At 43.7% G+C, this 25,118-nt stretch overlaps 1 protein-coding gene across 1 annotated transcript in view; it reads left to right on the top strand.

The window, feature by feature from the left end:
* The window catches only part of ADAMTS18 (ADAM metallopeptidase with thrombospondin type 1 motif 18), a 141,571-nt gene that overhangs the window by 99,978 nt on the left and 16,475 nt on the right, over positions 1-25,118 (top strand). Inside the window, exons 15-18 of the mRNA XM_043599387.1 lie at positions 111-234; positions 943-1,187; positions 20,726-20,867; positions 23,107-23,233. Of these exons, the coding sequence (XP_043455322.1) occupies positions 111-234; positions 943-1,187; positions 20,726-20,867; positions 23,107-23,233 (638 nt within the window). The remainder of the gene's footprint in view (positions 1-110; positions 235-942; positions 1,188-20,725; positions 20,868-23,106; positions 23,234-25,118) is intronic.

Below are 25,118 nucleotides of genomic sequence, written 5' to 3'. Positions count from 1 at the left end.
TAAGAGAGAAAAACAGGGACCCATGTACATACGTCTTGCTTATTCTTACCCACGGGCTTTTCTGATCCTTGATTTTCGCACTTTTATCTGTTTATTTATTTTTGTCACAGCCAGTGGGATGCGACCATGAACTGGGCTCGAACGCAGTTTTGGATGCGTGTGGTGTTTGCAAAGGGGATAATTCAACTTGCAAGTTTTATAAAGGCCTGTACCTCAACCAGCACAAGGCAAATGGTAAGAGACGCCTGCTGTTTCGTGGCCGTGGCTTTGCTGCTAAGCACGTTTGAGTCAAGCTGGGTATGGTCGAGCCATGCACCAGCTCGCCTGACATACCGAGGACGATGTCTCAGACACGTTGCAAGGACAGCAGAGGATGGGTGGTTTCTCCGGGCGAGGGGTTTGGCCAACACGTCCGACTCAGAGGCGTGTCACACAGATGCCTTTCTACCTGGCGGTCCGTCCCACGTTCTCCCTGCCTTTGTTACACAAAAGACTCCTTTTGAAGCTTCTGATTCAGGATGTGACCCCTGAGCCGCACTCACAACATTACATGAATACCCGAAGCACTTCTCCAAACGAATCTTGAGTAAAATGAAACGCAGAGTGCTCTGTCCCGAACATCACTGCCTTCTCCCAGGTAGATGGAAAATAGAAAGCGTTCTTGGATTTGGTGGCCTTGGTTGTTCTGGAAAGGAGAAGAGCGTCCCTGCTGTCCACACACAGGTGCTTGGGGAAGGAACATACACTTGCTCTCTGGTGTTCCTTCCCCTGAGAAAGTGACATCACTGATGGTTTGCACTTCGTAGAGCGGGAACGAATGTGCGCTCGTGGTGCCCCCGCCCCGCTCTAGAAGAGTGGACATCACCACATCTCTGAGCATCTTGGCCCCGTTGCTGCAGTGTGCAACGTGGAAAACAGCATTGTTCTGTTCTTCCCGTTTAGAATATTATCCTGTAGTCACCGTGCCAGCGGGGGCCCGAAGCATCGAGGTCCAGGAGCTACAGCCCTCCGCTGGTTACCTGGCAGTCAGAAGCCTCGGTCAAAAGTATTACCTCACGGGGGGCTGGAGCATCGACTGGCCTGGGGAGTTCACCTTCGCTGGGACCGTGTTTGAGTACCAGCGGGCCTTCAACCACCCGGAACGTCTGTATGCGCCAGGACCTACCAACGAGACGCTGGTCTTTGAAGTAAGCCCCTTCTGTTTGTTCACTTCTCGGTGCCTCTCGCTGTGTTGGTAGTGATGGCCCACTCTGAGCTAGCTCGAGGAATGCCCTTTCTCGTGCAGATCTGTTTCCTCGTGAGCCAACTCGCAGAGTGCCAAGAGGAACAGACAGCAGCTCGTATTTTGGCAAAGAGGGTGGGAATCTGATGGGTCTCCAAGACAGGGCGCCGGTTTTCACATTGAGGTGCCAGCTTCTCAGCCCTGCACTTGACCGCCATGAACGTTAGGGAGTAGAGGAGGAATGCCCTTGAGATAATCCCATGTTGTCTGTATCTGCCGTTTGGATAAGCCTCTTGCCCCTATTCACCACATAGGTCCACTGGCCTAGGAGGTGGTAATGATCTAGTGGAAAGAACACTTGCCTGAATGCCAAGAAAGTTTTTTTATAGCTAGTTTTGTGGTGTGTTTATTTTTGAGAGAGAGAGAGAGAGAGAGAGAGAGAGAGAGAGAGAGAGAGTTGAGGGGAGGGGCAGAGAGAGAGAGGGAGATGCTGAATCCAAAGCAGACTTCAAGCTCCGAGCTGTCAGCACAGAGCCTGACGCGGGGCTGGAACTCACAAACCGTAAGATCATGACCTAAGCGGAAGTCAGACACTTCACCGACTGAGCCACCCAGGCGCCCCTGCCAAGAAGGTTTTAATCTGAGCAACCCACCTTACTTTGGTAGGCTGTCATTTCCTTAGAGGTAAGAGAAAAACAGTGGATGGATAAAAATCATTTCTTAAAGATTATAAGAAATCTCTTCGAGAGATTTGGGGGCACCTGGGTGGCTCAGTCACTTAAGCTCTGACTCTTTATTTCAGCTCAGATCATGATCTCATGGTTCTGTGGGTTCAAGGCCTGTGTCCCGCTCTGCACTAACAGCACAGAACCTGCTTGGGATTCTTTGTCTCTCTCTCTCTGCCTCTTTCCATCTCTCTCTCTCTCTCTCTCTCTCTCTCTCAAAGAAAGAAAGAAACATTAAAAATAGAGACTTGGACATCTCTCAAGAGCAGGGAACTTATAGCCCCAGTAGATGCTTGAGTTTGCACCGTGGTTCTAGATGGTGACCATGATTGTTAATTCACTAAAATTCCTATTATCTTGTCACTTGAAATACTAGGTCCTGTCACCTCTGTCTGTGTGGTGGGAGGTCCCTCAGAGATCTCGCATCACCTGCTTGGAGAAAAGCTGTAGTTAGGAAAGCGTCTTCCAACCCTCTCAGCTCTTGGATTTCAGACACGAGAGCACGAAGTCCACATCACGTTGGACTAAAGTTGGGGTGGTTGGGAGCTCAGCAGTGGATCCAATCCCCGAAAGGACCCTTTCATTAACCCTACCGCATAAGAATGGAATTCTGATTCAAGATTTTTGGGTCTTGTTGCAAACCTTTTGTTTGTTCGTTTGGGTTCGATGTTCTGTGTTCTGTTTCTTTTCCATCAAGCATCTGAGCGGGAAACCTCTTTTCCGTCTCTTCGGGAAAGTTCTCTTTTCTTTAGACACGTATATTTAGCTTGCAAGGTAGGAGTTTGAGAGCAACGATGCTTCATTAGTGTTGCCAAGAGGCCTTTGATCCATCTCTGAGCATACGTACGCAAACCAAGTTCTATGGCCACAAAACAACCCGAGTCCAGAAGCGGGCGGGATGCTTCTCATGGCTCCTGCCGCGGGCGATCGGAACAAAGTGCACATCATTCCGGGTGAGAACTAGGTTTTTTACTGCCTCGTGACAGGCACCCGTTTGTTGTCGTCGTTGCTCTCTCCGGTTTTTGTTCATGAACGCAAAGCTTTTCTAGTAGGTTGGCACGATCCCGCCTGCGACTCAAGGTTTGCCATTACACAGAGATTATTTGCAGAAAGACCACAACAAAGAATAAGGCCAGAAATGATGGGAAGAGCAAAGCAGAATGACAGAGATCCTTCTTTCTTTCATCTCTGGAACCTGAAATACCCCCCCTGGCGCTGTCTGCGTTGATCGAATTAACCAGATAATTGACTCATTGTCACTGAATGTGAGACCAGCCTGGAGCTGCTATTTGCGTTTACGCTTTGTCTTCAGTTAAACCTGATTCCTTCTCTCCTCCATCCATATTTTGTAGCCCTGCCTAAAACTAAATGTTTGGGGGGTATCCAGCAGGTCCTAAATGTCCCCTGATGGGTAGGAGTTAGCTTTGAGAAATGCAAGAAGGGCCTTAATTGGTGATGGCGTTCTGCAAATTTGGTCCCTCGTCGGTCTCTTTGCACACACAGACACCTCCTTGAAAATAGGTAAAAATGAGGGGCGCCTGGGTGGCTCGGTTGGTTAAGCGTCCGACTTCGGCTCAGGTCACTATCTCGCGGTCCGTGAGTTCGAGCCCCACGTCGGGCTCTGTGGTGACAGCTCAGAGCCTGGAGCCTGTTTCCGATTCTGTGTCTCCCTCTCTCTCTGCCCCTCCCCTGTTCATGCTCTGTGTCTCTGTCTCAAAAATAAATAAACGTTAAAAAAAAAATTTTTTTTAAAGAAAATAGGTAAAAATGTAAGGAGAACTATTGGCGAGATCTAAACAAAATTAGAAAAACATAAAGTCTTCCCCAGGTTCAACTGGACATGTAGAGTATTTTTTAAATAATTCCCTACTACAATATAAATAGAGCAAGAGCTGTGATAATATCTCTGTTAAGACAAGGGTGCGATTTTGCCACAATGCGTTAAGATCGCATTTGCTTAGCTGTTGTTGTAGAGTCTTGCTTTATGGACTCATTCTGCTTAGAGGTTGAATGAAAGCTTAAATTAACATCTTAGGAATGCGACCTGTCTGGAGACCATGGAGCGGGAAATTCGTATGATTAATTGGATGTGCCTTGCTTGTATTTTAGAGGAGTTAGGGTTTCATTCAAGAGTACAACTATGGGGGCGCCTGGGTGGCGCAGTCGGTTAAGCGTCCGACTTCAGCTCAGGTCACGATCTCGCGGTCCGTAAGTTCGAGCCCCGCGTCGGGCTCTGGGCTGATGGCTCAGAGCCTGGAGCCTGTTTCCGATTCTGTGTCTCCCTCTCTCTCTCTGCCCCTCCCCCGTTCATGCTCTGTCTCTCTCTGTCCCAAAAATAAATAAACGTTGAAAAAAAAAATTTATAAAAAGAGTTACAACTATGTTAGGAGCTAAAAAAAAAAAAAAAGTCTAGTCACCTAGTATTATGTCTGTTTTATCTTTTCAAAGAATTGGGGTTAATGATTTTAATATTTAAAGTTCACTTTAAATTATAAATTTAATTATATTTAAATATATAATTTTAATATGTCCTCGGGAGGGCATCATCAAATTTCTGCGCAGTATTTATCCCATGCTCCTACCTTTCCAAGATCAGGAGAACACAGTGATTTTTTGAAATTTAAATCACAATAAGCAATAACATACATTTCCCAAAATGACACCATGTATCAGTATCCAAGTAATCCACGGCTATAGTCTTTAAAGGAAGTTAAGTAAAGTTCACGTGCCTTTCCATACAACTATGGATTGAACCAAAATGAATACTTTGGGAGCCAAAAATGTGTTCATTCCAATATAAAAATGTTGAATGTGTTTTAGCAATCCTATGGGATGCTGGAATCAAAGGGTGGGAACTTCCAAAATGAGAAATGCCGTTCCATCCATCTTACAAGTCTAAGTCTGTGAAAGAAAGCACTTTCTCTCCCGGCCTTTTAAAATTCCTAAACGTTCACTAAGTTCTTGTTGTAGGGTAAAATTCAGGAGAAGAGCATCTTTGTCAAAACACACGGTGATGGCACTGGGGGTGTTATGCCCAGAATTCGTGATCCCCAAAGACCACTAGGGAGCCAAGTCCGATGCAAAAGCAAAAGAGCCTTTATTCGAGCCAGCTCGAGCTCAATCCCCTACCTGCACCGACGCAGTGGTGAGATACCGGGGAGAGCGAGCGAGTTTCAAAAGCACAAAGGTTTTATAGGGGTCTAGGGGCAGTTGGTGAGGTAATGGCTGTGGCCTCAGCCGATTGGCTGGGGAAGGGTCGTGGCCTCGGCCGATTGGCTGGGGAAGGGTCAGAGTCCTGTTACGCAGGTCGATGGGCGTGTTTTGATCAGGAAGTTTGAATGGGTGAGCGGGAGGTTACTCAAGGGGAGGAGGCGCGATCTGAGGTTTCTGCAATTTTCCCGGTAAAGGGGTCATGTTGGGGACATAGTCACTCAAGGTGGAGAACACAGAACAAGATGGAGTCGGCCAGCGTAGGCCCGCCCTTTCAGGGGGATAATGTTTCTCTCCTTCATGTGTATTCATCCGATCCTCCCAATATCTTAGCTCGTTCCTGTATTCGACCACTGTGTTGGTATTGATCTGGATAACTGCTTTCAAAGCACTTTTCCTCTGTTCATTTCCATGTCTGTTCTTTTCCATGTCTGATAAGGACAAAATTAAGCAAACATTCATTGGTTGCCCATTCTGTGCTTAGTCCTGTATGAGGCACTGGACATACATAAATGGCAAAGACATAAATTATGTGGCTAAAACATATAGTCTGTAAAGCGTGTGTGTAAAACGCACAGTCTGTCAAGAGTGAGTTTCGTATGTGGTCACCATTCTTCTTCGAAGCAGCATGGTTTAGAACAGGGAACATCTAAATAGTTGGCTCCGCCTTGCCTGTGTCACTTGGCATGAGTCACTTCAACTGTTGTGGGTCCTAAAGATTTCCCCAGGCTATCTTTTCCCCTGTGTCCTGCAGCACTTTCCCGAAGGCTCTTCTAGCAGCTCAGACCTCAGGGTAGCAGAAACATGACTTGCCTACTTTTTGTAGCCTCCCACACCGGCACAATACCTGGGACCTGGTCGCTGCTCAAAAAACTGTCTCTTGAGTAAATGACATCCGGTGATAAAATGTATTCATTCGTGTACAAACAAGAACCTACTTTCGAAGCTGAGAAGTCCTGCACGGAGGTGACAAATGAAACAAACGAGAAACGTGTTGGGTCACTATGTTGTACACTTGAAATTAATGTAACAGCCTGGGTCAGCTATAGACGCAAATCGTCGTCATCCTAGTCATCACAGCGTTACAAGTGAAAGGAGAGCTTCTCTGAGCAAAGTCCGGAGTGACAGGCTGTGAGGCCAGACTTCTCCTCCCCCATTTCAGCCCTTCGGCCCCAAACCACGGTCTGTGATCCAGAGTTCTCTGAAGAGGCCTAAACTTCTGCAGTACACATTTTAAAAACCACCAGGTCTCATCATCTCTTAGGAACAGCCTTAAAACCGTACGGCTGAAAGTTAAGTACAGCGAATAGCATTTAAAGTATTGAAATCGGATCTCCTAAGTTGCATTTGAGGGATCAATATGCTTTTGTAAATGCTTGCCTCTCCTGGAGGAACGGTCGCACCTAAGACGTTGCTGCCCGGTTCGCAGCAGACTGAGCTTCACTTGGGAGGGGAGCGACTTGCCTGCCCTGCCAGGGGGGTGGATTTGCCAGATCTTTTCACCCATTTCTGGGCGTTGCATAGCGCAAGGCAAGGGTAAGGCAGTCCTGGAAATAATTGACTGCTGTCAGTTAACCTCAAGAACTAAGCGCACGGCCTGACACCAAATAAAAGTGTCTTCTGCGTCTGGTTATTTTTACATGTCAAAACCTTCTAGAATGTCTTCATAGGGAAGCTCAGTTTAAACTAAATGGAAAACAGACCTTCACTTCTATCACCAAGTCACCCGATTTTAGAACGCGGTCTCTGTTACTAGCCTTCGCTCTCCTTGGAACCTTGAGTCTACATGTTTCAACATTGGCAACAGGTGGATGTCAATTTAACCAGTGCCGGCCCCATTGATTTCCTCGGTGGCCAGGGGAAATTCCGAAGGGTAATCAAGGATTTATAGGATTGTCTTCGGTCTTAAATTTTTAAGGCATTATTTAAGCCCATCAATCAAGTTTTTATTTTGAAGCGCATGCATACATATCCATGTAAATGACTTGAAGAAAAGGAGCTAACTTTCATGAGCCTGTATTATGTTTCTGCACAGCCCAGGGAAAAACTACTCATACGCACACGCACACACCCCAGCACAGAAAGAAATCAATATTGATTTGGCAATCAGATGCTTTCTGAGATCACTACAGAGACGGTTATTATAAACTAGATAATTTCCACATATTTCTGTTAGTCAGCTTTTTCCCCACAACATAAGTCTGGCATAAAGTCCAAAGAATTTCTCATTGAACTAGTGTGCTCGTTAGTCATTTGAAGGATTGAAAAGTCAGTTTATTTTTTAAGTCTTGAGGATACTATGTATGGACCTCACTGCATTATGTTGATTTGATTGGCTTTGAGAACACGAGGAAAGCTAAATATGTGTTACTTCTGTACCCCACACAGCTAGATTGTGTGTGTGTGTGTGTGTGTGTGTGTGTGTGTGTGTGGTATAAGGAATTACATTTTGAAGTGGCAGAAATGTGAAAGCTGAACATCAGAGTTGAAATTTACACAGCCTTTATTGAAAAATAGTCATTTAATCTGAATTACACAGACCCATGTCAAGCTTCTTGAGTAAAGCTGAAAACTTCATGTTTTTCCATGTTGAGATTGGGATATAGGTAATTTAAGGTCACTGACTTTGTTCTTTTTTTTTTTAATGTTTACTTTTGAGAGAGAGAGAGAGAGAGAGAGAGAGAGAGAACAAGTGGGGGAGGGGCAGAGAGAGAGGGAGACACAGAATCCGAAGCAGGCTCCAGGCTCCGAGCTGTCAGCACAGAACCTGACATGAGGCTCGAACTCACAGACCGTGGGATCATGACCTTTGCCCAAGTCAGACGCTTGGCCGACTGAACCACCCAGGTGCCCCACACTGACTTTGTTCTTTGTTTAAGCAACTGTGCAAAAGGCCGGTTCAGCATCCAGTTTTAAGAGGCCTTGGCAAATGAGAATTAAAAACAAGGGTGCCTGGGTGCCTCAGGCGGTTAAGCCTCCGACTCTTGATCTCAGTGCAGGTCATGATCTCAGGGTCGTGAGTTCAAGCCCCACAGTGGGCTTTGCACTGGGTGTGAAGTCTACTTAAAAAAAAAAAAACAACATTAAACACAGAAAGTTATTTTTTCATGAGATGTCCCCTTACAGACGACACATTCTTTAGAAATGACTGAAGGTGAGATTTTTTTTGCTCCCTCCTCCTGTCCTTCCCCTCTCCCCCTTCCTCCTCTACTTCCTTCTTGCTTTTCTACTTCCTGTCTCCCTCCTTGTCTCTTTCTCCAGCTCCCTGTGTCTCTGTCTCTCTCCCCTCCCCCCTCCCCCCTCCCCCCAACAACCACCAAGTCCTCTTCTCTATCAAGGTGCCATGTGGTCAGAGGGAAGGTGCGGAAATTCATCAGGAGTGTTTCATTATAAAGTAACTTCCTCTCGGTCTGATAAACAGCGACTCGGGATGACGTGGTCACACGCGTTGCTACTCGAAGACTGAAAGATGATCACCTTTGTTTTTACAGCATTCATTCCTTTTGTAAAAGGCCTTAAAAGCTCTCTTTTATGTTGAGGACTTCTTCCATGTGAAGTGGCACGAGGGGGCGTTTAACTCTTGGGAAGCCTGTTGCATTTAATAGCGTAACCGGGGGAGAGTCTGACCGCTGACCACAGCAGCAGCCTTTGGAATGACAGGAAGTGAGAAACAGGTTAACCCCAGGCCAGTTTCAAGGCAGAAATAGACATCCAAAGAAAATTACTATAATCAACAACTTCCTCCACGCTTTGGCAAGAGGAGATGACAGGGTGGCGGGGACCAGGTGGGCGAGCACATTGATCAGTGACACGATGGCCTGTGAGCCCCACCGGCAGGCTCTTCCCTTCGCATCCAGCTCCTTTCTTGTGACCCCGCCATCTGAATTCTCCCCACGGGAACGGGGCCAGCCTGAGTAAAGATGTGCCTCGAGATAAAACCAGGGTCGGGGAGAGGAGATTAGCCAAGTAGCACGGACTGAGTGAAGACACAAAACACAAACGAGGCAAAGGCGGAATGGAGAATTAATTCGGAACAGATGATACCAACCTCAGACTCCAGAGGACGATTCAGAGGTCCTTTTGTGATGCCACATCATTTGTCTAGATGTTTGCCGTTTGCCATTTGAAGTGTGGACCTCCCGTTAATTCATGGCAAATACTTGTGTGACAGGTTGGAGAACACTATTTCTTTCTCTTCATTAAACTCCGAGGAATGCTGGCAGGTTGAATTAGAAGTGTAGTCGAGGCTCTGAGGGTCCGCCCACACCTTTGAAGCTGCCTCATAGATGCTTTTCTCAGTCCCCATCAGGGTCTGTGCCTTACTGCCTCTTGTTGGAGGCAAGTCACATAATAGCAGTGACCATACCTGGTTGTGTTCTTCCAGCTTCGAAGCAAACGGGAAGACAAAGACAGCCAACGGGCTGAGTTGGGACATCCCAAGTTCTTCCAGCAATCACAGGACCTCGCGAACACATCAATCCACACCACACAAGCTGTCCCTTCTCAGAGCCGCCACTCCACGTATAACGTGTGGTGCGAGTCGTGGCTTCTCCGGAAGGGCCAGTCTACACAGCATGTTGTATTTCAGTTGCTAAAACAGCGGGTTCAGTGAGACATCTAAATAAACACAGGGGAAAGTGGACTGAAGAGATTAAGAATCACGTATGCTTAAACCAGACATTGGCGCACTCAAGAAATCCAAGTTCCGGGTTCGAACCCCAAGCGCAACGTAAATGCTGTGGCATCCTGTTGAATACCCGTGATAAGTATTACCCACGGCTCCTACAGTTTTTAGAATTTTGTGATTATTTTTTAATGTCTGTTTATTATTGAGAGAGAGAGACAGTGCGTGAGCAAGGGAGGGACAGAGAGAGAGGAAGACACAGAATCTGAAGCAGGCTTCAGGCTCCGAGCTGTCAGCACAGAGCCCGACGTGGGGCTCGAACTCAAGAACTGTGAGTTGATGACCTGAGCTGCAGTCGAACACTTAACTCACTGAGCCACCCAGGCGCCCCAGTTTTTAGAATTCATAGTAAGGTCCTAGACATTGTGTTCCAGAGTTTGAGAGACAGTGTTGTAAGAGATAAGATGTCAGGTTTTGGAGTCAGACAGTATCAGAGACTTGAGTCCAGGGTTGCTACTTAAGTAGCTAGAGACCCTGTAATTGGTTTATTTATTCATAGTGCCAGGGTAAGACTAGCCCTCAGCTTCCTGGTGATATTGTGATCAACTGTAGATATACACGTGCGATACTTTGGCAACAATAACTATCATAAGCATCCCTGTTCTTGTTTTTAAAGCAATCAGACACGTTTGGAGGACAAGAAACTAGCTTTCTAGCTTGCATTAATTAAAAAGCCAGTCTTTAAAGCCTATCCATAACTCTGATTTACATGGGAGAAATCAGACTTTTTTGTTAGCTTTAATGTAGAAAAAAAAAAGCCTTCAATTACAAAAAATGCAAAACGGGTTAAAGGCATTTATCATTTTAACATTAAAAAAAGTGGGAGCAAAAACAGAAAAAAAAAAAAAGAAAAGAAAACTGCTTACCCAAGATTACTCAATGTGTCCTTTGTTTTAACTTTGTGTGCCTGAGGCAGAAACCGAACCCCCCTCCTGCAGAGGGCAGTTGGTAGAGTCCAGCCTGTCTGTGGTTTTCCAACTTAAGAAGCTGTAAATTTTATAACTCCGCACCCTGCGGTCAAAGCTGCTGAATGTTGTGTCTGAAGTCAGGTGGTTCGTGTGTTAAAGGTAGACATTAAACAGTTCTGAGGACCTGGAAGCAGTTAGGGAGGTTGCTTGCCAGCTGTAAATTAGAGACCCAGTGCCAGTTGGCTGGAAAATTCTCTGGACGAAGTCCAGTTAAGTAGACTGAATCACTGGCGGTCTTTCTAAATTTGTGCATTTAACAGCTTGCCGTACAGCCTGACAGGCGGTGCGGGGCAGCTCGGAAACAGCAGTATCGTGATCTTGTGCAGGGGGCAGGGGCATCCCCGTGACCGGGAGGGCTTTTGCATTCTCCACCGGTGCCGCGAACAGTCAGCGACCGCTTTTGACAAGGTCACTGAGGATGGCTTAACATAGACGTGCGTGGCGGGAATGACCAATTTCAAGTCACGCCTCGTCCCAGACGCGTTCCTGAGCCTTCACAGGGGCAGTTAGAGTCTCAGCTGTGTGGTTGTCACATCACGTTCCTGCTCTCCAGGTTCTGGGCATGGGGGTCAGGGGGGACAGGCGGGCGGCCTGTGGTCAAGGGGATGGGCAGGGTCACACTGAGTGCTTCCGTGCTGGCGCACCTGAACAGAGGCCATAGTCTCTATGTAGGAGGGGCGGGTGACGTCATTGTTAGACCACAGGGTCGTTTAGAATTTGGAAGAGCTAAAATTGTGTCTTAAAACTGATGCAGGTGACAGCCTTAAGGTCACGGGCAAAGCTGTCCTCGTGGATGTGGGACCTGCCAAGTCCCCGCTGCCTTGTGCTCGGAAGGGCTCTGTGTTCGGTTCAGTGCTCTCCTATCACCACCTTGAAATTCTTAATAATTTTTCTAAGCGAGGGGCCTTGCATTTTCATTTTGCGCTGGGCCCCACAATTTATGTATTTACGTAGCCATTCTTTAGGGGAGGGTTGATTTTTTTTTTTTTTTTACCAAGTCCTGTCTTTTTGAGAACGGGATCCGAGCAGGGCCAAAGAGATTCTGTTAGGTAGGCAGACAGCCTCTTTCCACGGGACTCTTTGCTGACATCAAACAGTGAGAAGAAGATTCCTGCACATCCTGCTCTTGATTACTTTTCTCCTCAATACAGGGTAAAGAAAAGGGCAGAGAACACTTTATTGAGAAGCAAATAATATGTTCCAATTGGCAAATACTCGTCTTTCATATACCTGGCCTTGGTGTCTTTCTGTTTAAATAGTCACTGTCTTTCAGAGGCCTTTATGAGCTGATGTTAAACTCTTAGGTCAGCTTTCGGCTGGTTTCTACAAATATTGTCTTTTAGCCTACGTCGTTGCACATATGACTCTGTGTGTGAATTTCCAGCTACATCGACATTACAGTCAAGCCTAAAGTCATTTTATTTTTTCAAGTTGAGAATCTTTTATTTATTTATGCATTCACTGAATGCATTAGTACATTGAACAAACAAAATGTAAGTGATACCTCCTATATGCCATATATTATACGGATATATTCCTATAATCTTGTGAATACTTAAAGTAAGTTGTGTAAGTTATTTTTCTTCTTGTTTTGGCTGGATAAGGAAACTTCGTATTACTTTGATAACAGGAAATGGATTAGTTGCCTTCTTGGGGTCAAATCTGTTTGCTGCTGCTGTTTTTACTTTTAGCTCAAGAATTTTACTCTTCAAGTTAATACTTACTCTTCTCAATCTATTCCAAAAAAGTAGAAAGGGAAGGAAAATTTCCAAATTGGTTCTGTGAAGTCGGCATTACCTTGGTACCAAAACCAGATAAAGACTCCACACACAAAAAAGACAACTACAGGCCAAATCTCTGATAGGTATATGCAAAAATCCTCAGTGAAATACTGGCTGACCGAATCCATTAGTATGTTTAGAATATCACTCCCCACGATCAAGTGGGATTTATTCCCAGGATGCCAGGGTGGTTCAATATTTGCAAATCAATCAATGTGACACATAGCAGTAAGAAAAAAGGAAGAACCATATGATCATGTCAATAGACACAGAAAAAGCATGTGACAAAGTACCACATCCATTCATACTACAGCCCTCAACAAAGTAGGTTTAGAGGAAACATACCTCAAAATACTAAAGGCCAGATGGGGAAAACTCCTAGCTAACATCATCCTCAAGAGGGAAAAGAACTGAGAACTTTCCTGCTAGTGTCAAGAACAAGACAGGAATGTCCACTTTGATCACTTTTTCTCAACAGAGTCCTGGGAGTCCTAGCTGCAGCAATCACACAACAAAAAGAAATAAAAGGCATCCAGATCGGGGCACCTGGGGGGGCTCAGTCAGTTAAGTCCGACTCTTGATTTTGGCTCAGGCCATGATCTCATGGTTCATGGGATTGAGCCCCACATTGATGTAAGCATGGAGCCTGCTTGGATTCTCTCTCTCTCACTCGCTCTGTCCCTCCCCCATGTGTGTTCACATGCACACGCTCTCTCTCCCGCTCTCAAAAACGAACATTAAAAAAAAGGCATCCGGGTCAGCAAGAAAGAAGTGACATTTTCACTATTTGCAGATAACATGATACCATAGTCGGCAAACCCTAAAGATTCCAGCCAAAAACTGCTAGAACTGATACAGAATCAGTGTACAAAAATCTGTTGCTTTTCTATACACCAATAAGGAAGCGGCAGAGAAGAGAAATTAAGGAATCGGTTCCATTTATAATTGGACCAAAAATAATAAGGAATAAACCAAAGAGGTAAAAGGCCTGTACTCTGAAAAGTATAAGACACCGAGGAAAGAAATACAAGATGACACAAAGGAATGGAAAAACATTCTGTGCTCGTGGATAGGAAGAACAAATTTTCTTAAAACGTCAATACTACCCAAAGCAACCTACACACTTAATGTAATCCCTATCAAAATACCAACAGCATTTTTTCACAGAGCCAGAACAGACAATCCTAAAATTTGTATGGAACCACAAAAGACCCTGAATAACCATAGCAATCCTGAAAAAGAAGCCAAAAGCTGGAAGCATCACAATTCTGGACTTCAAGCTATATTACAAAGCTGTAGCAATCAAACAGTATGGTACTGGCACAAAAATAGACATATAGATGGACACCTGGGTGGCTCAGTCAGTTAAGCATCCAACTTCGGCTCGGGTCATGATACCACGGTTTGTGAGTTCAAACCCCACATTGGGTTCTGCGCTGACAGCTCGGACCCTGCTTCAGATTCTCTGTCTCTCTGTTGTCTCTCTCTCTCTCTCTCTCTCTCTCTCTCTCTCTGCCCCTCCCTGCTCATTTGCTCTCTCTCAAAAATAAATAAATAAACATTAAAAAAAAAAAGACACATAGCTCACTGGAACAGAATAGAAAGCCCAGAAATGAACTCACAGTTACATAGTCAATTAATTTTTGACAAAGCAGGAAGAATATCTCATGGGAAAAATCTCTTCAATAAATGGTGCTGGGAAAACCAGACAGCGACATGCAGAAGAATGAAACTGGACCACTTCTTATACCATACACAAAAATAAATTCAAAATTGATGAAAGACCAAAATGTGAGACCTGAAAACATACAAATCCTAGAGGAGAACACAGGCAGTAACTTCTTTGACATCACCCGTAGCAATTTCTTTCTAGATACGTCTCCTGAAGCAAGGAGAGCAAAAGCAAAAATAAACTAGTGGGACTACCTCAAGATGAAAAACATCTGCACAGCAAAGGAAATAATCAGCAAAACTAAAGGTATGCGTATCCAATAAAGGGTTAGTATCTAAAATATACAAGGACCTTATAAAACTCAACCCTTCAAAACCAAATAATCCAATTTAAAAAATGGACAGAAGACGTGAATAGACATTTTCTGAAGAAAATGACCATCCAGATGGTCAACCGGCGTGTGGAAAGATGCTCAACGCACTCATCATCAGGAAAATACAAATCAAAACTACAATGAGATATCACCTCACGCCTGTCCAAAGGGCTAAAATCAACCACCCAAGAAACAACGGGGGTTGGTGAGGATGCAGAGAAAAGCTAACCCTGTTGCACAGTTGGTGCCAATGCAAATCGATGCAGCCACTGTGGAAAACAGTATGGAGGTACCTCAAAGAGGTAATAATAGAACTACCTGATGATCCAGCAATTGTACTACTGTTTACCCAGAGAATACAAAAACCCTAATTCAGAGTGTTCCATGCACCCTGACGTTTATAGCAGCATTATCTACAATAGCCAAATTATGGAACAGCCCGAGTGTCCATTGGCTGATGAATGGATCAAGAAGAGGTGGTAAATATATACAACGGAATATTACTCAGCCATCAAAAGAGTGAAATCTTGCCATTCTCAATGACATGGATGGAGCTAGAAAGTATTAAGCTTAGTGAAAGAACTCAGAGAAACAAATACATTACGATTGCACTCATGTGGAATTTAAGAAACAAAACAAATGAGCAAAGGGGGGAAAAAGAGACAAACCAAGAAACAAACTCTTAACTACAGAGAATAAACGGATGGTTACCAGAGTGGAGGTGGGTAGGGGAATGGGTTGAACAAGGTGATGGGGATTAAGGAGTGCACTTGCTGTGATGAGCACTGGGTGATGTACGGAAGTGTTGAGTCACTATATTGTACACTTGAGACAAATATTATACTGTATGTTAGCTAACTGGAACTTAAACGAAAACTTCAAAAAGTTTTTAAGAAGAATCTTACTCTTCATAGGATCCTTACATAATTTTAAGTTGAGGGAAGGCATGTGGGAAACTCAATATAAAAGTGGGCCTCTTTGGGAGGAATAGAAATCTTCAAAGAAAACATAACTTCTCTTTGTTGTTTTGTGGCTTCTTTGGTGAAATCATCCCCAAGATACTCTATTAATTAAATGACAGCTGCAAAGCTTCTTTAGGTAGTCATGTGATCTGCTCCCCATCCCAATTTTCACAGCAGCATTTAATTTTCCTTTGCAGGGCCTAAGACACTTTGTTTTTAATCCCTTAAGTCACTGTCAGAAAATTATTTTTATAATAATAAAACAGTGCAGCCTTATCTCCTCTACTGGAGAATATGGCTTCTCTGTATCACTAGAGTGCCATGGCCATGGAAATCAGAAGAGATGATGATGGTAGCTTGGACCTGGGAAGCAACAGTAGTGATAGACAAAGTGAGACATGGTCAGATAGGAGGTCCACTGAACATAAGAATAACACCACTTCCTGATTGATTAGATGCAGGTGTGAGAAAAAGAGAGGAGGTTGGGGTGCTTTTAACTTCTTATTTTGGCCTGAACAATTGGAAGGACTGGTCGCCATTTCGTAGGGTTGAGAAGAGTGGAGTACAGGGAAGCAAATCATGAGTTCAATGTTGTATGTTGATATGCCTTGTAAACATTCGAGTAGAGATGCTCCGGAGGCAGCTGAATGTGTGAATATGGACATCAGAGGATGGCTTTCATATCCAGCTCTGCTGTCCAGTAGGGCAACCACTATCCACACATGGTTATCTAGGTTTGGATTTAAGCCACATGTAAAGGTTTATTTAGTCACAGGAGTATGCCAGTACTCAATAGCCACAGGTGGCTTGTGACCACCATATGAGAGGATCATACTACACTAGCATCGTTGCAGAATGTTGCGTTGGAAAGTATGGTGAGGAGTTACGAATCTGGGAGTGGTCAGCATGTCGATTGTACTTAAAATCAGAGCACAGGATGAAATCACCCATGGAGTGAGCCTTGATAAACAAGAGGTCAAGAGGTCGGAGGTCACTTTGATAATGAAGAGTTAGGAGATGAGGATTCAGCCAAGGAGACTAGGAGTGAAGGTCTGCGAGGCAGGAAAAGAACTGAGAGAATGGGTTTCTGGTGGTGACGCAAGGAGGAAGTGATCCACTGTGTCTCGTGCTGGTGATTGAGTAAGAGGAGGCCCATCGACTATTGGATGTGGCAGGGTGCCCTTGAAAGAGCGGTTTCAGTGATGTGCTGAGGAGGGCCGCCTGGTCCAGAAAGATCATGGGGGAATGAGAAAGGACTCACTGAGGGATTTTTGCTATAAAGGGAATCAGTGAAATGGGACCTGAGCTGGAGAGAGATGTGGAGATGAGATCATTTTTAGGAGAGAGAAAATAGCATGCTTGGATGCTGATGGGAATGATCTAGTAGGGAAATTTCAGTAAGGCTCAAGAGAAGGGGGCACTTTTAGTAGATGAGGGCAGATGGAACCCAGAGCATAGTGGAGAATTGGGACCAAGATAGGAGGTAGGCTAGGGTAGAGTAGAGTAAGAGGAGGAGAGATGGAAGGTGTGAGTACAGATGCAGAAACAGGTTTGACAGGGAGATTGTGTAAATTCTCTTCTTGGTAGCATTGATTTTCTTCTTGTTGGCAATGTTGATAAGTCTCTATGGGTAGCATTACTGGAGGCTGAGGGAAACTTGACATCTTGGTTGGTTTTCCTTGTTTAATAGTAATGACACTTGGATGTGGTTAATTTTTTTTCATTTTCTTAAACACATCCTGCCGTTCACAGCAACATTTAAAAATGTTTTACGTGAAACCACAAGCCATGTATGGCTTAGGATCTAGAGTCTGTCTAAAAAGTGAAAGTAGAATATATTTTCAATGCCCATTGAAAGTGTGTTAAACCATTCTTAAGTCACCAGAAGTCTTTGAAACTCAAAAGGCAAGAATTATACATATGTATTTTGAATTTTCTTTGCATTTCCACTGCGGTCGTCTTCGCCCTATGGTAGCAGAAGTCAGGATCTAGTTTGAATGGGGAGAATGGGGTGGTGTTAGGAAGTGGAAATGAGTGGATTTCCTTCTCTGTCATGCATAAGACCTGAGTATGTCCCCCTTACACCTGTGTGTGATACAGCCCCACGTATTATAAAATCATCCTGCCTCGTGAGCGCCATAGCTCACTACAGTTCTTACATAGCTTGCCTGTATTTTACTGCCACACATGTACAGGTGCACTGTATTACTTTCTCCCTATGAAATCTCTGGACAAAGAGATTTCACATAAAGAGATATGGCACCAAGAAAATAGAAACCCAAAGTATTACATGTAAGATACCACTTTAATTGAAGGAGAAATTGAGTTAAGTATCAATGAGCATCAACCTTATTTTCTAAATGTAACACTTCTCCCAAAATTCTAGTTTGATCGGGAACCAAACTCTAAATTGTTTGTTTATGTAATATCACGTGAACAGAACAGAAACACAGTGAAAATCTCAAATGAGGAAAGCATACTATGTACTATTCATACAAAATGTCTTAAGTGTTATAATTAAACACATGATTCCAAGAATGGCTGTATGACACAGCTCTGAAAAGAAGAAAAAGACTAGAGGGTTCTTCAGAAGTAAGGCTTCTAGGACCTTGATTTTGAGGTTTTCCTTGGTGACTCATGAAAAACTAATGAGAATATCGGTCCATTTTAATGGTATTACCTGTTGTGTTTTGTTTTGTTTTGTTTGGGATGGAGCTAGGGGAACAAAGACCCGTTTGTTAGCATTTTGGTTGTTTCTGGGAGGCACCACGATTCATTTTGCTGTACAACAAATGATGTTCACACCGTGGAATCTTCAGAGTAAGCCGTGATACTCCTGGAGACATTTAAACTAATAGCAAAGTGGAAACCATGGCGTAGCATCCCGAGCCGTGGTCTGGTGTAATGGAGGTCCCTGAACAGCTGCCATCCACCCAACTCTAATTCAAGTGGGATCCCACCAGACAGAGAGAGAGCCAGGGCTTCCTATTTTTAACTGGAAATCTGCTTTGCCTTTTGGGCATGAATGCCCGGTCCTAGCGGTAAAGAATTTTCCACAAGACTCATGGCGGGGGGGGGGGGGGGGGGGGGGGGGGGGGGGGGGGGGGGGGGGGGGGGGGGGGGGGGGGGGGGGGGGGGGGGGGGGGGGGGGGGGGGAGAGAAGCAGCTATTTATACTCATGTTTGAGATTAAAAGAAGGGGGAAAAAGCAGTATTAAGAAGAGAGAACATCAGGAAGGGGGGCAAATATTGTTTGCCTACACTAACAACGAGGTGATAGATTGCAATATTTAGGCACATTGGTGGTCCTACATGTATTTTAAGCTCATTCCCTAGTCACCTGTGTGATCTAGCACACGTTCTTTCTTGTTTTTTCCTATGAAAAAATAAGCAGCTACGTTAGAGAGTTATCATAGGCATGTTTTGAGATGATGCATAGAAAATGCCCAGCCAAAGGCCTGACGTGTGGAAAGTGCCAGTAAATGATTGCTCTCAAAGTAGTCAGACCTTTTAGGGTCAGATTTATCCTAAGTCCTTGTCCTTTTTTTTTTGTTTTTAAAGTTTTTATTCAAATTGCAGTTAGATAAGTTTTTATTCAAATTGCAGTTAGATAACATAAAGTGTACTATTCGTTTCAGGCGTACAATATAGTGACTCAACACTTGGTACGTTACCTGGTGCCCATCACAACAAATGCCCTCCTTAATCCCCACCACCTATTTTCCCCATTCCCCCACCCCTTCCCTTCTGGTAACCATCAATTTGTTCTCTGTAGTTAAGAGTCTGATTCTTGGTTTTCCCCTCTCTTTTTTTCCCCCTTTGCTCATCTGTTTTGTTTCTTAAATTCCACATATGAGTGAAATCATAATGTATTTGTCTTTCTTTGACTTCTGTCACTTAGCGTAAGACTCTGGCTCCATCCATGTCATTGCAAATGGCAAAATTTCATTCTTTTCTATGGCTGAGTAATAGTCCATTCTATGTGTAAATACCACTTCTTCTGTGTTCATTTGTCAATCGGTAGACACTTGGACTATTTCCATAATTTGGCTACTGTAAGCACTATAAATGTTAGGGTGCACGTATGCCTTTGGAGTAGTATTTTTGTATTCTTTGACTAAATATCTAATGGTGCGATTGCTGGATCATCAGGTAGTTCCGTTGTTAATTTTTTGAGGAACTGCCATACTGTTTTCCACAGTAGCCACACCAGTTTGCGTTCCCACCAATAGTACAAGAAGGTTCCCCTCTCTCCATATCCTCGCCAACACCTGTTGTTTCTTGGGTTGTTGACTTTAGCCATCCACAGGTGTGAGGTGATAACTCATTGTCATTTAGGTTTGCATTTCCCTGATGATCGGTGATGTTGAACATCTTTTCATGTATCCTAGGTCCTTGTCCTTTTGAGATTAAATCCATTCCAGTATACATATTAGCAACCCCTCCTTCTGCTCCTGGTTTTGTTTTGTTTTGTTTTTGTATTATCTATTTATTCTGGTACATAGTCAGTGTGGCCAAGAGCCACATTCTCTTTGAATAGATTTTCTTTGGAAATCCTATTGTAATCTTGCTTGGATTCTAAGTTGATGATCGGCAACTCTAAGTGGGGTATTCTATGGTTTTTAGAGTGTCTCCCTTGTGTCCAGCTTCTCCTGGCACAAAGGAGAAGTTTTGGCCCAGGAGGAATCGTAAAAACATATATACATAGATTCAGTTGTAACCATTACCTGTGAGGCACCAACATGTGTTTCTACCTAGGTTTCAAGTTTAATGGGAAAGTTGAGACCTCATAATAGAACCTTATTTCCTTCGATATATTAGAATATTTTTCTTTTGCTTTGTTAATGGATATACCTAGAGTTGAGGGTTGTGGGCTTAGAGCAAAGGTCAAGTCATGTTTCTCCATTTAGCATCTCTCTAAATCCCAGCTTTGATGATATGGACACACTCATTTTAAAATATCAAGGGAAGACTTTAAAATCGACATAAAACATACTTGGGAGCAATGATATGAGCCAACTTTAAGGTCAAAATGTCATACAAATACCTTTAAAGTGTTCGGTGAGATTTCTGGAATTTCGGGGTCTGACCTGTCTCTTGATCTCTGGTTTGTATCTTACACTGTCCAGGTCCTGATGCAAGGCAAAAATCCGGGGATAGCTTGGAAGTATGCACTTCCCAAGGTCATGAATGGAACTCATCCGGCCTCAAAAAGGCACAGTCATGCCTGGAGTACGGTGCAGTCTCAGTGCTCTGCGACCTGCGGTGGAGGTAGCCGATTTCCTGATTCTGCCTTCCAAGTCTTTTCTCAAAGCAGGTTCTTTGATCTCACACATCTTACATGTACGATGTAAATAAGCAACAGAAGAATCGCTTTCTATGGGAGCCATCCCTGTAAAAAAGCAAACGTTATTGTACTGTTTGAGGATTTTCCCAGGTAGAAGGGAACCAAGGCTCACACAACTCAAGTTCTTCATAACCAGGACTCAACAGTTATATATCTGAAATCTATGGTGGGGGGGGGGGGAGATTTACAAAGTATATATTTATTTGTATTTGTATTTGTATTTGCATTTTATATCTATTTATTTGTATTTAATTTAGTTTCTCCCTACCCTGACTTCTCTGTTGGTAAGAACCTCCCACTGAGGCTTGCGGAAGGCAGGCTCAAAACCAGCAAGAACATACATAAGGCAACTGCAAGGCATCCGCCTGAAACACAGGCATTGTGTCATTCCATTCCCTCCAGGGGGAGGCCAGCAAAGTCTCTCTCGGGAGGGAAGTTTGTTAAATCCGAGAAATCGGCCTCCTAAGGGAGGGAAAAGCACAGCCATCCTCTCAGGGAGCCGAAAGCAAGCATTTTATCTAGATCCAAAGATACCACATATCTGTGCGTCAGTCAGTCTTTGTCACACGTGCCCCTTCGAGAAGAAGAATGGAAGTCCATAAAGAGATCCGTGAAGCCAAAGCATCAGTGTTGGTCATTCATTTTTCTCATTATCAGAGCATCTGATACAGTGGGTCTCCCTACTGTGTCCTATTGCCCTAAGCACAGTGGGGCATCTTGGAACCAGACACAGAGCCGAAATACAGAAAATGAAGAAATTCTTATGTCTGTAAGGCCTCTTCAGGTGCTCGTGCTAATTAACAAAACATGAGGAAATACTTATTTTTAATAGATTAAATGAGTAAAAGGGAATACATTTTTAGAGAAATAAAGGGGATTAAGAGTACACCTATCCTGATGAGCACCAGGTAATGTATAGGATTGTCGAATCCTCATGTTGTGCACCTGAAGCTAATACACTGCTGTACGTTAGTTATACTTGAGGAAAAAAGAAAAAAATGGAGAAATACCCAAAGAAGTAATAAATTTTTATTAATAAACACTTTGAAGGCTCTATGCTGTGCAGAAGAAAAATAATTTTCCCTAATCCTTTCATCTGCAAATGCCAACGTTAATCCGTTGCTCTGTGTCATTCTATTATTCTCTTATGCAAACATAAAAACACGTGCATTTAATGTTCTCAGACACATGCCACAAAGATCATTTTGTCTACTTTTTTTACTGCACAGAAACCATGCCGTAGATACCTGTTGACCCTATGCTTTTTTTCACTTAAATTATGAGCAGTTTTTCACATACCGAATGCTCTTTGAGATCATTTGCAATAACTTCCTGCTATTCCCGGGAAAGCACAGTTCCTTGGGAGGGAGAGAGAGTCAATCCATTTTCCATTCATGGAGAACAAGTCCATCCAAAGGGAGGATGCTGGAGAAGTGCACTGTGGGATTCTCCCCTTGGCTGGATTTAGCAGTCCCTTCACGAAACTTACAGACCGCGATGTGTCTGAGGCATATGAGAAGGAGAGTCCAAATGAATGCATGCTCTGGAAGTAAACAATTAAGTTTAGGGAATCCCAATATGGTTTTGGTGACCGACCTTAACCTAATCATGATCACAAGAGTGACTTTTCATCGTTTCTCGGATGCCATCGTAAGGAAACGTACCATGTAAATAGAAACAAACCGAATTCACAGAGGAGGCAGCCTTCGTATTTGGAGAGCTGACAGATAAAATTATTCACACAAAAAATATGTGCCTCTGATGAGAAGTCCTGAGATGGATACTGCAAGCCAGACAACGGGTCCCACTAAAGCAAAACAAAACAAAACAAAACAAAACAAAGCAAAACAAACAAACAAAAACCCCAAAAGGTGGTATTTATCACTTCATGGTTCGGGAATCCGCACCAGTCTTAAAACCCAAGAAGCTACACATTAAAATTATTAAAACATGAAAGCTATTATCTTGGGGGGTGGGGGGGTGGGGGAGAATGGGATTCAAATGAGTTGCAGATTTTATCAAAAGGAGGTGTTGTCATGCAGTATTTGGATTCCATACCTTGAGTTCAACATCAGAATCCTGGTAAGTCAGAAGCTAAACATAGAAATGAAATCGAACCGGTTATCTGTGATTTTCACGTTGTAACTTCTGATGTCTTATTAGGTTACATAAGTGTAAAGGCCATTTGCTTACGAGATCAAAACACTCAAGTCAGTTCCTCCTTCTGCAACGCAAGAACCAAGCCAGCAACTGAACCCAAAATATGCAATGCTTTCTCCTGCCCTGCTTAGTAAGTCATCTGGAAATGTCTTTCTGGCTATGTTTGTACTTGTATTTTCTTATTGTTGATATGAGAAAATTGAAACCCACTGCCGGTCCTTCTGATCAAAAGTGACTCAGGGAGAGACAGAGTGCCCAAAAAAGTGACAGAGGAAAACAGGACATTTGAGGTGAAAATGTGTAACTCGAAAGACACAAGTTTGCCTTAGACATGCATTTTAACTCTGGCTGTACGAACCTAACCCTGGGATTTAAAGGTGTCTTTCAGTTTTCTTTTTAAATCTTTACATAGAGACCCCTCTGAACTAAAACAGATACTTAAATAACACTAAATCCTATATTGGTTGAATTTACATGTGGTTGTGTGTTTAACTTTCATATAGTCATCCAAGAATTTAACAATCATAATACTATGCAGACCATGAAACCCCAAATGCAAATTACACAGTAGCAAGTCACAAAATAAAAAGAAAGAGTAGAGGCCAAGTGGTAATCCACTTCTGATGATGGAACTCTATGGGGATCTCGGTGGGTTTGTTTTTTGGATGGATTTTAGCCACACTATTGTTTGGACGCTAATTTTAAGTAATCTTCCCAGCCGAATGGAGTCTTTTGTGTGACTTATCTTCTGCCAAATGTATTTATAGAGAATTGACAGAGTTTCTTCTAAAGCAGCGTTGTGTTCACTAATGTTTCAGATCATCTTAATAAGTAGTGTTTGCTCTGCGGTGATGCAATTATATTGCACAATCTTTTCATACACGTACATATATTTTTCCCTTGTAAGAGCACGTTTGTCATAATTGTTTCGGGCTTCAGCTATTCACCAATCCCGTATGTCCATGTGTCAACCTAGTTTTTCTCACAGAATCTGGAACCAGCTGTATCCTGAACACCAAGAGTAGAAAGAAATTTGGTGGGCTTCCATGGATTTTTTTTCCCATTTTGCTAATAAGACATGGTTACCAGACAGTGTTATTGACCCTTGTGGAGTAAGGTGTCGTCTTTAGATGGTGTGCGTGTATTTGTGTGCGTGGGACGTGTGAGTTTGCTTGAATGGCTTGCTGATGTTTTCTGATTTTAAGCCTACTTCCCATTGTTGGTTATTTCTGCCAAGCAAAAAAAGGACCCCATTCATATGTACATCTGTGAAAAGGGAGAGAGCCTTGCTCATGCCTGACTTCTAGAACTTCCGTGATGGCCACGTGTAGAAATTCCACTCTGCAGTGACCAGTTTACTACCTATTTAAAAGCAGAACAGCCCTCCCAGTGGCTCTGCAGGATTAGAGTGATGTAATGGGCAGGATCTTCTGCTCTGTTCCTTTCTTCTCCACCGTATCATTTATAGCTTTATGTTTTCTGTTGGAATAACGGGACCCTCGGTGACTGTTTTTCCCCAGAGATACACTGGCAATGAGGTCTTAGACTGTTCGAGTTACAAGGACAGAGGAGTTCATCCAGTCTAACTCTGTTTTTTTCCCACATAACAACCATGTCATAGGCACTGACTGGAGGCCAGGCTGGATCTTGAGAAATTGTAGCTCCTCCCATCAGGGAACCCATAATGTAACGCAAGAAGTGGGAGTGTAAGGCAGTAATTGAGATGCAGCGAGATACGGGCTGTGAGGTCTTATGAATAGAAAACGCAGCCAGGGGAAAATGGACAGCGTTAGAAGCTGGGCTTTGACGTAGAGTTCAGAGAGACTGAGGACAGATGGAGAGGGAGCCTAGGGCCCACGTGTGCATAACCATGAAGGTCATGAGGAAAGTCCACCTGTGTTGTGCTCTTTCCATACTTTTACAGACTCACCATATTTGCCGCATGAATCGGGTAGACGAAAATCCCATCTTTATAGGAGAATGCTGAAACTAATAATTTCCTAATAGGCGTGTTT

This window comes from Prionailurus bengalensis, chromosome E2 (assembly GCF_016509475.1).
Source record: "Prionailurus bengalensis isolate Pbe53 chromosome E2, Fcat_Pben_1.1_paternal_pri, whole genome shotgun sequence".
Classification (NCBI taxonomy): domain Eukaryota; kingdom Metazoa; phylum Chordata; class Mammalia; order Carnivora; family Felidae; genus Prionailurus; species Prionailurus bengalensis.
Note: the sequence above shows the minus strand (reverse complement) of the source record. Positions and strands in the feature narration are given on the sequence as shown.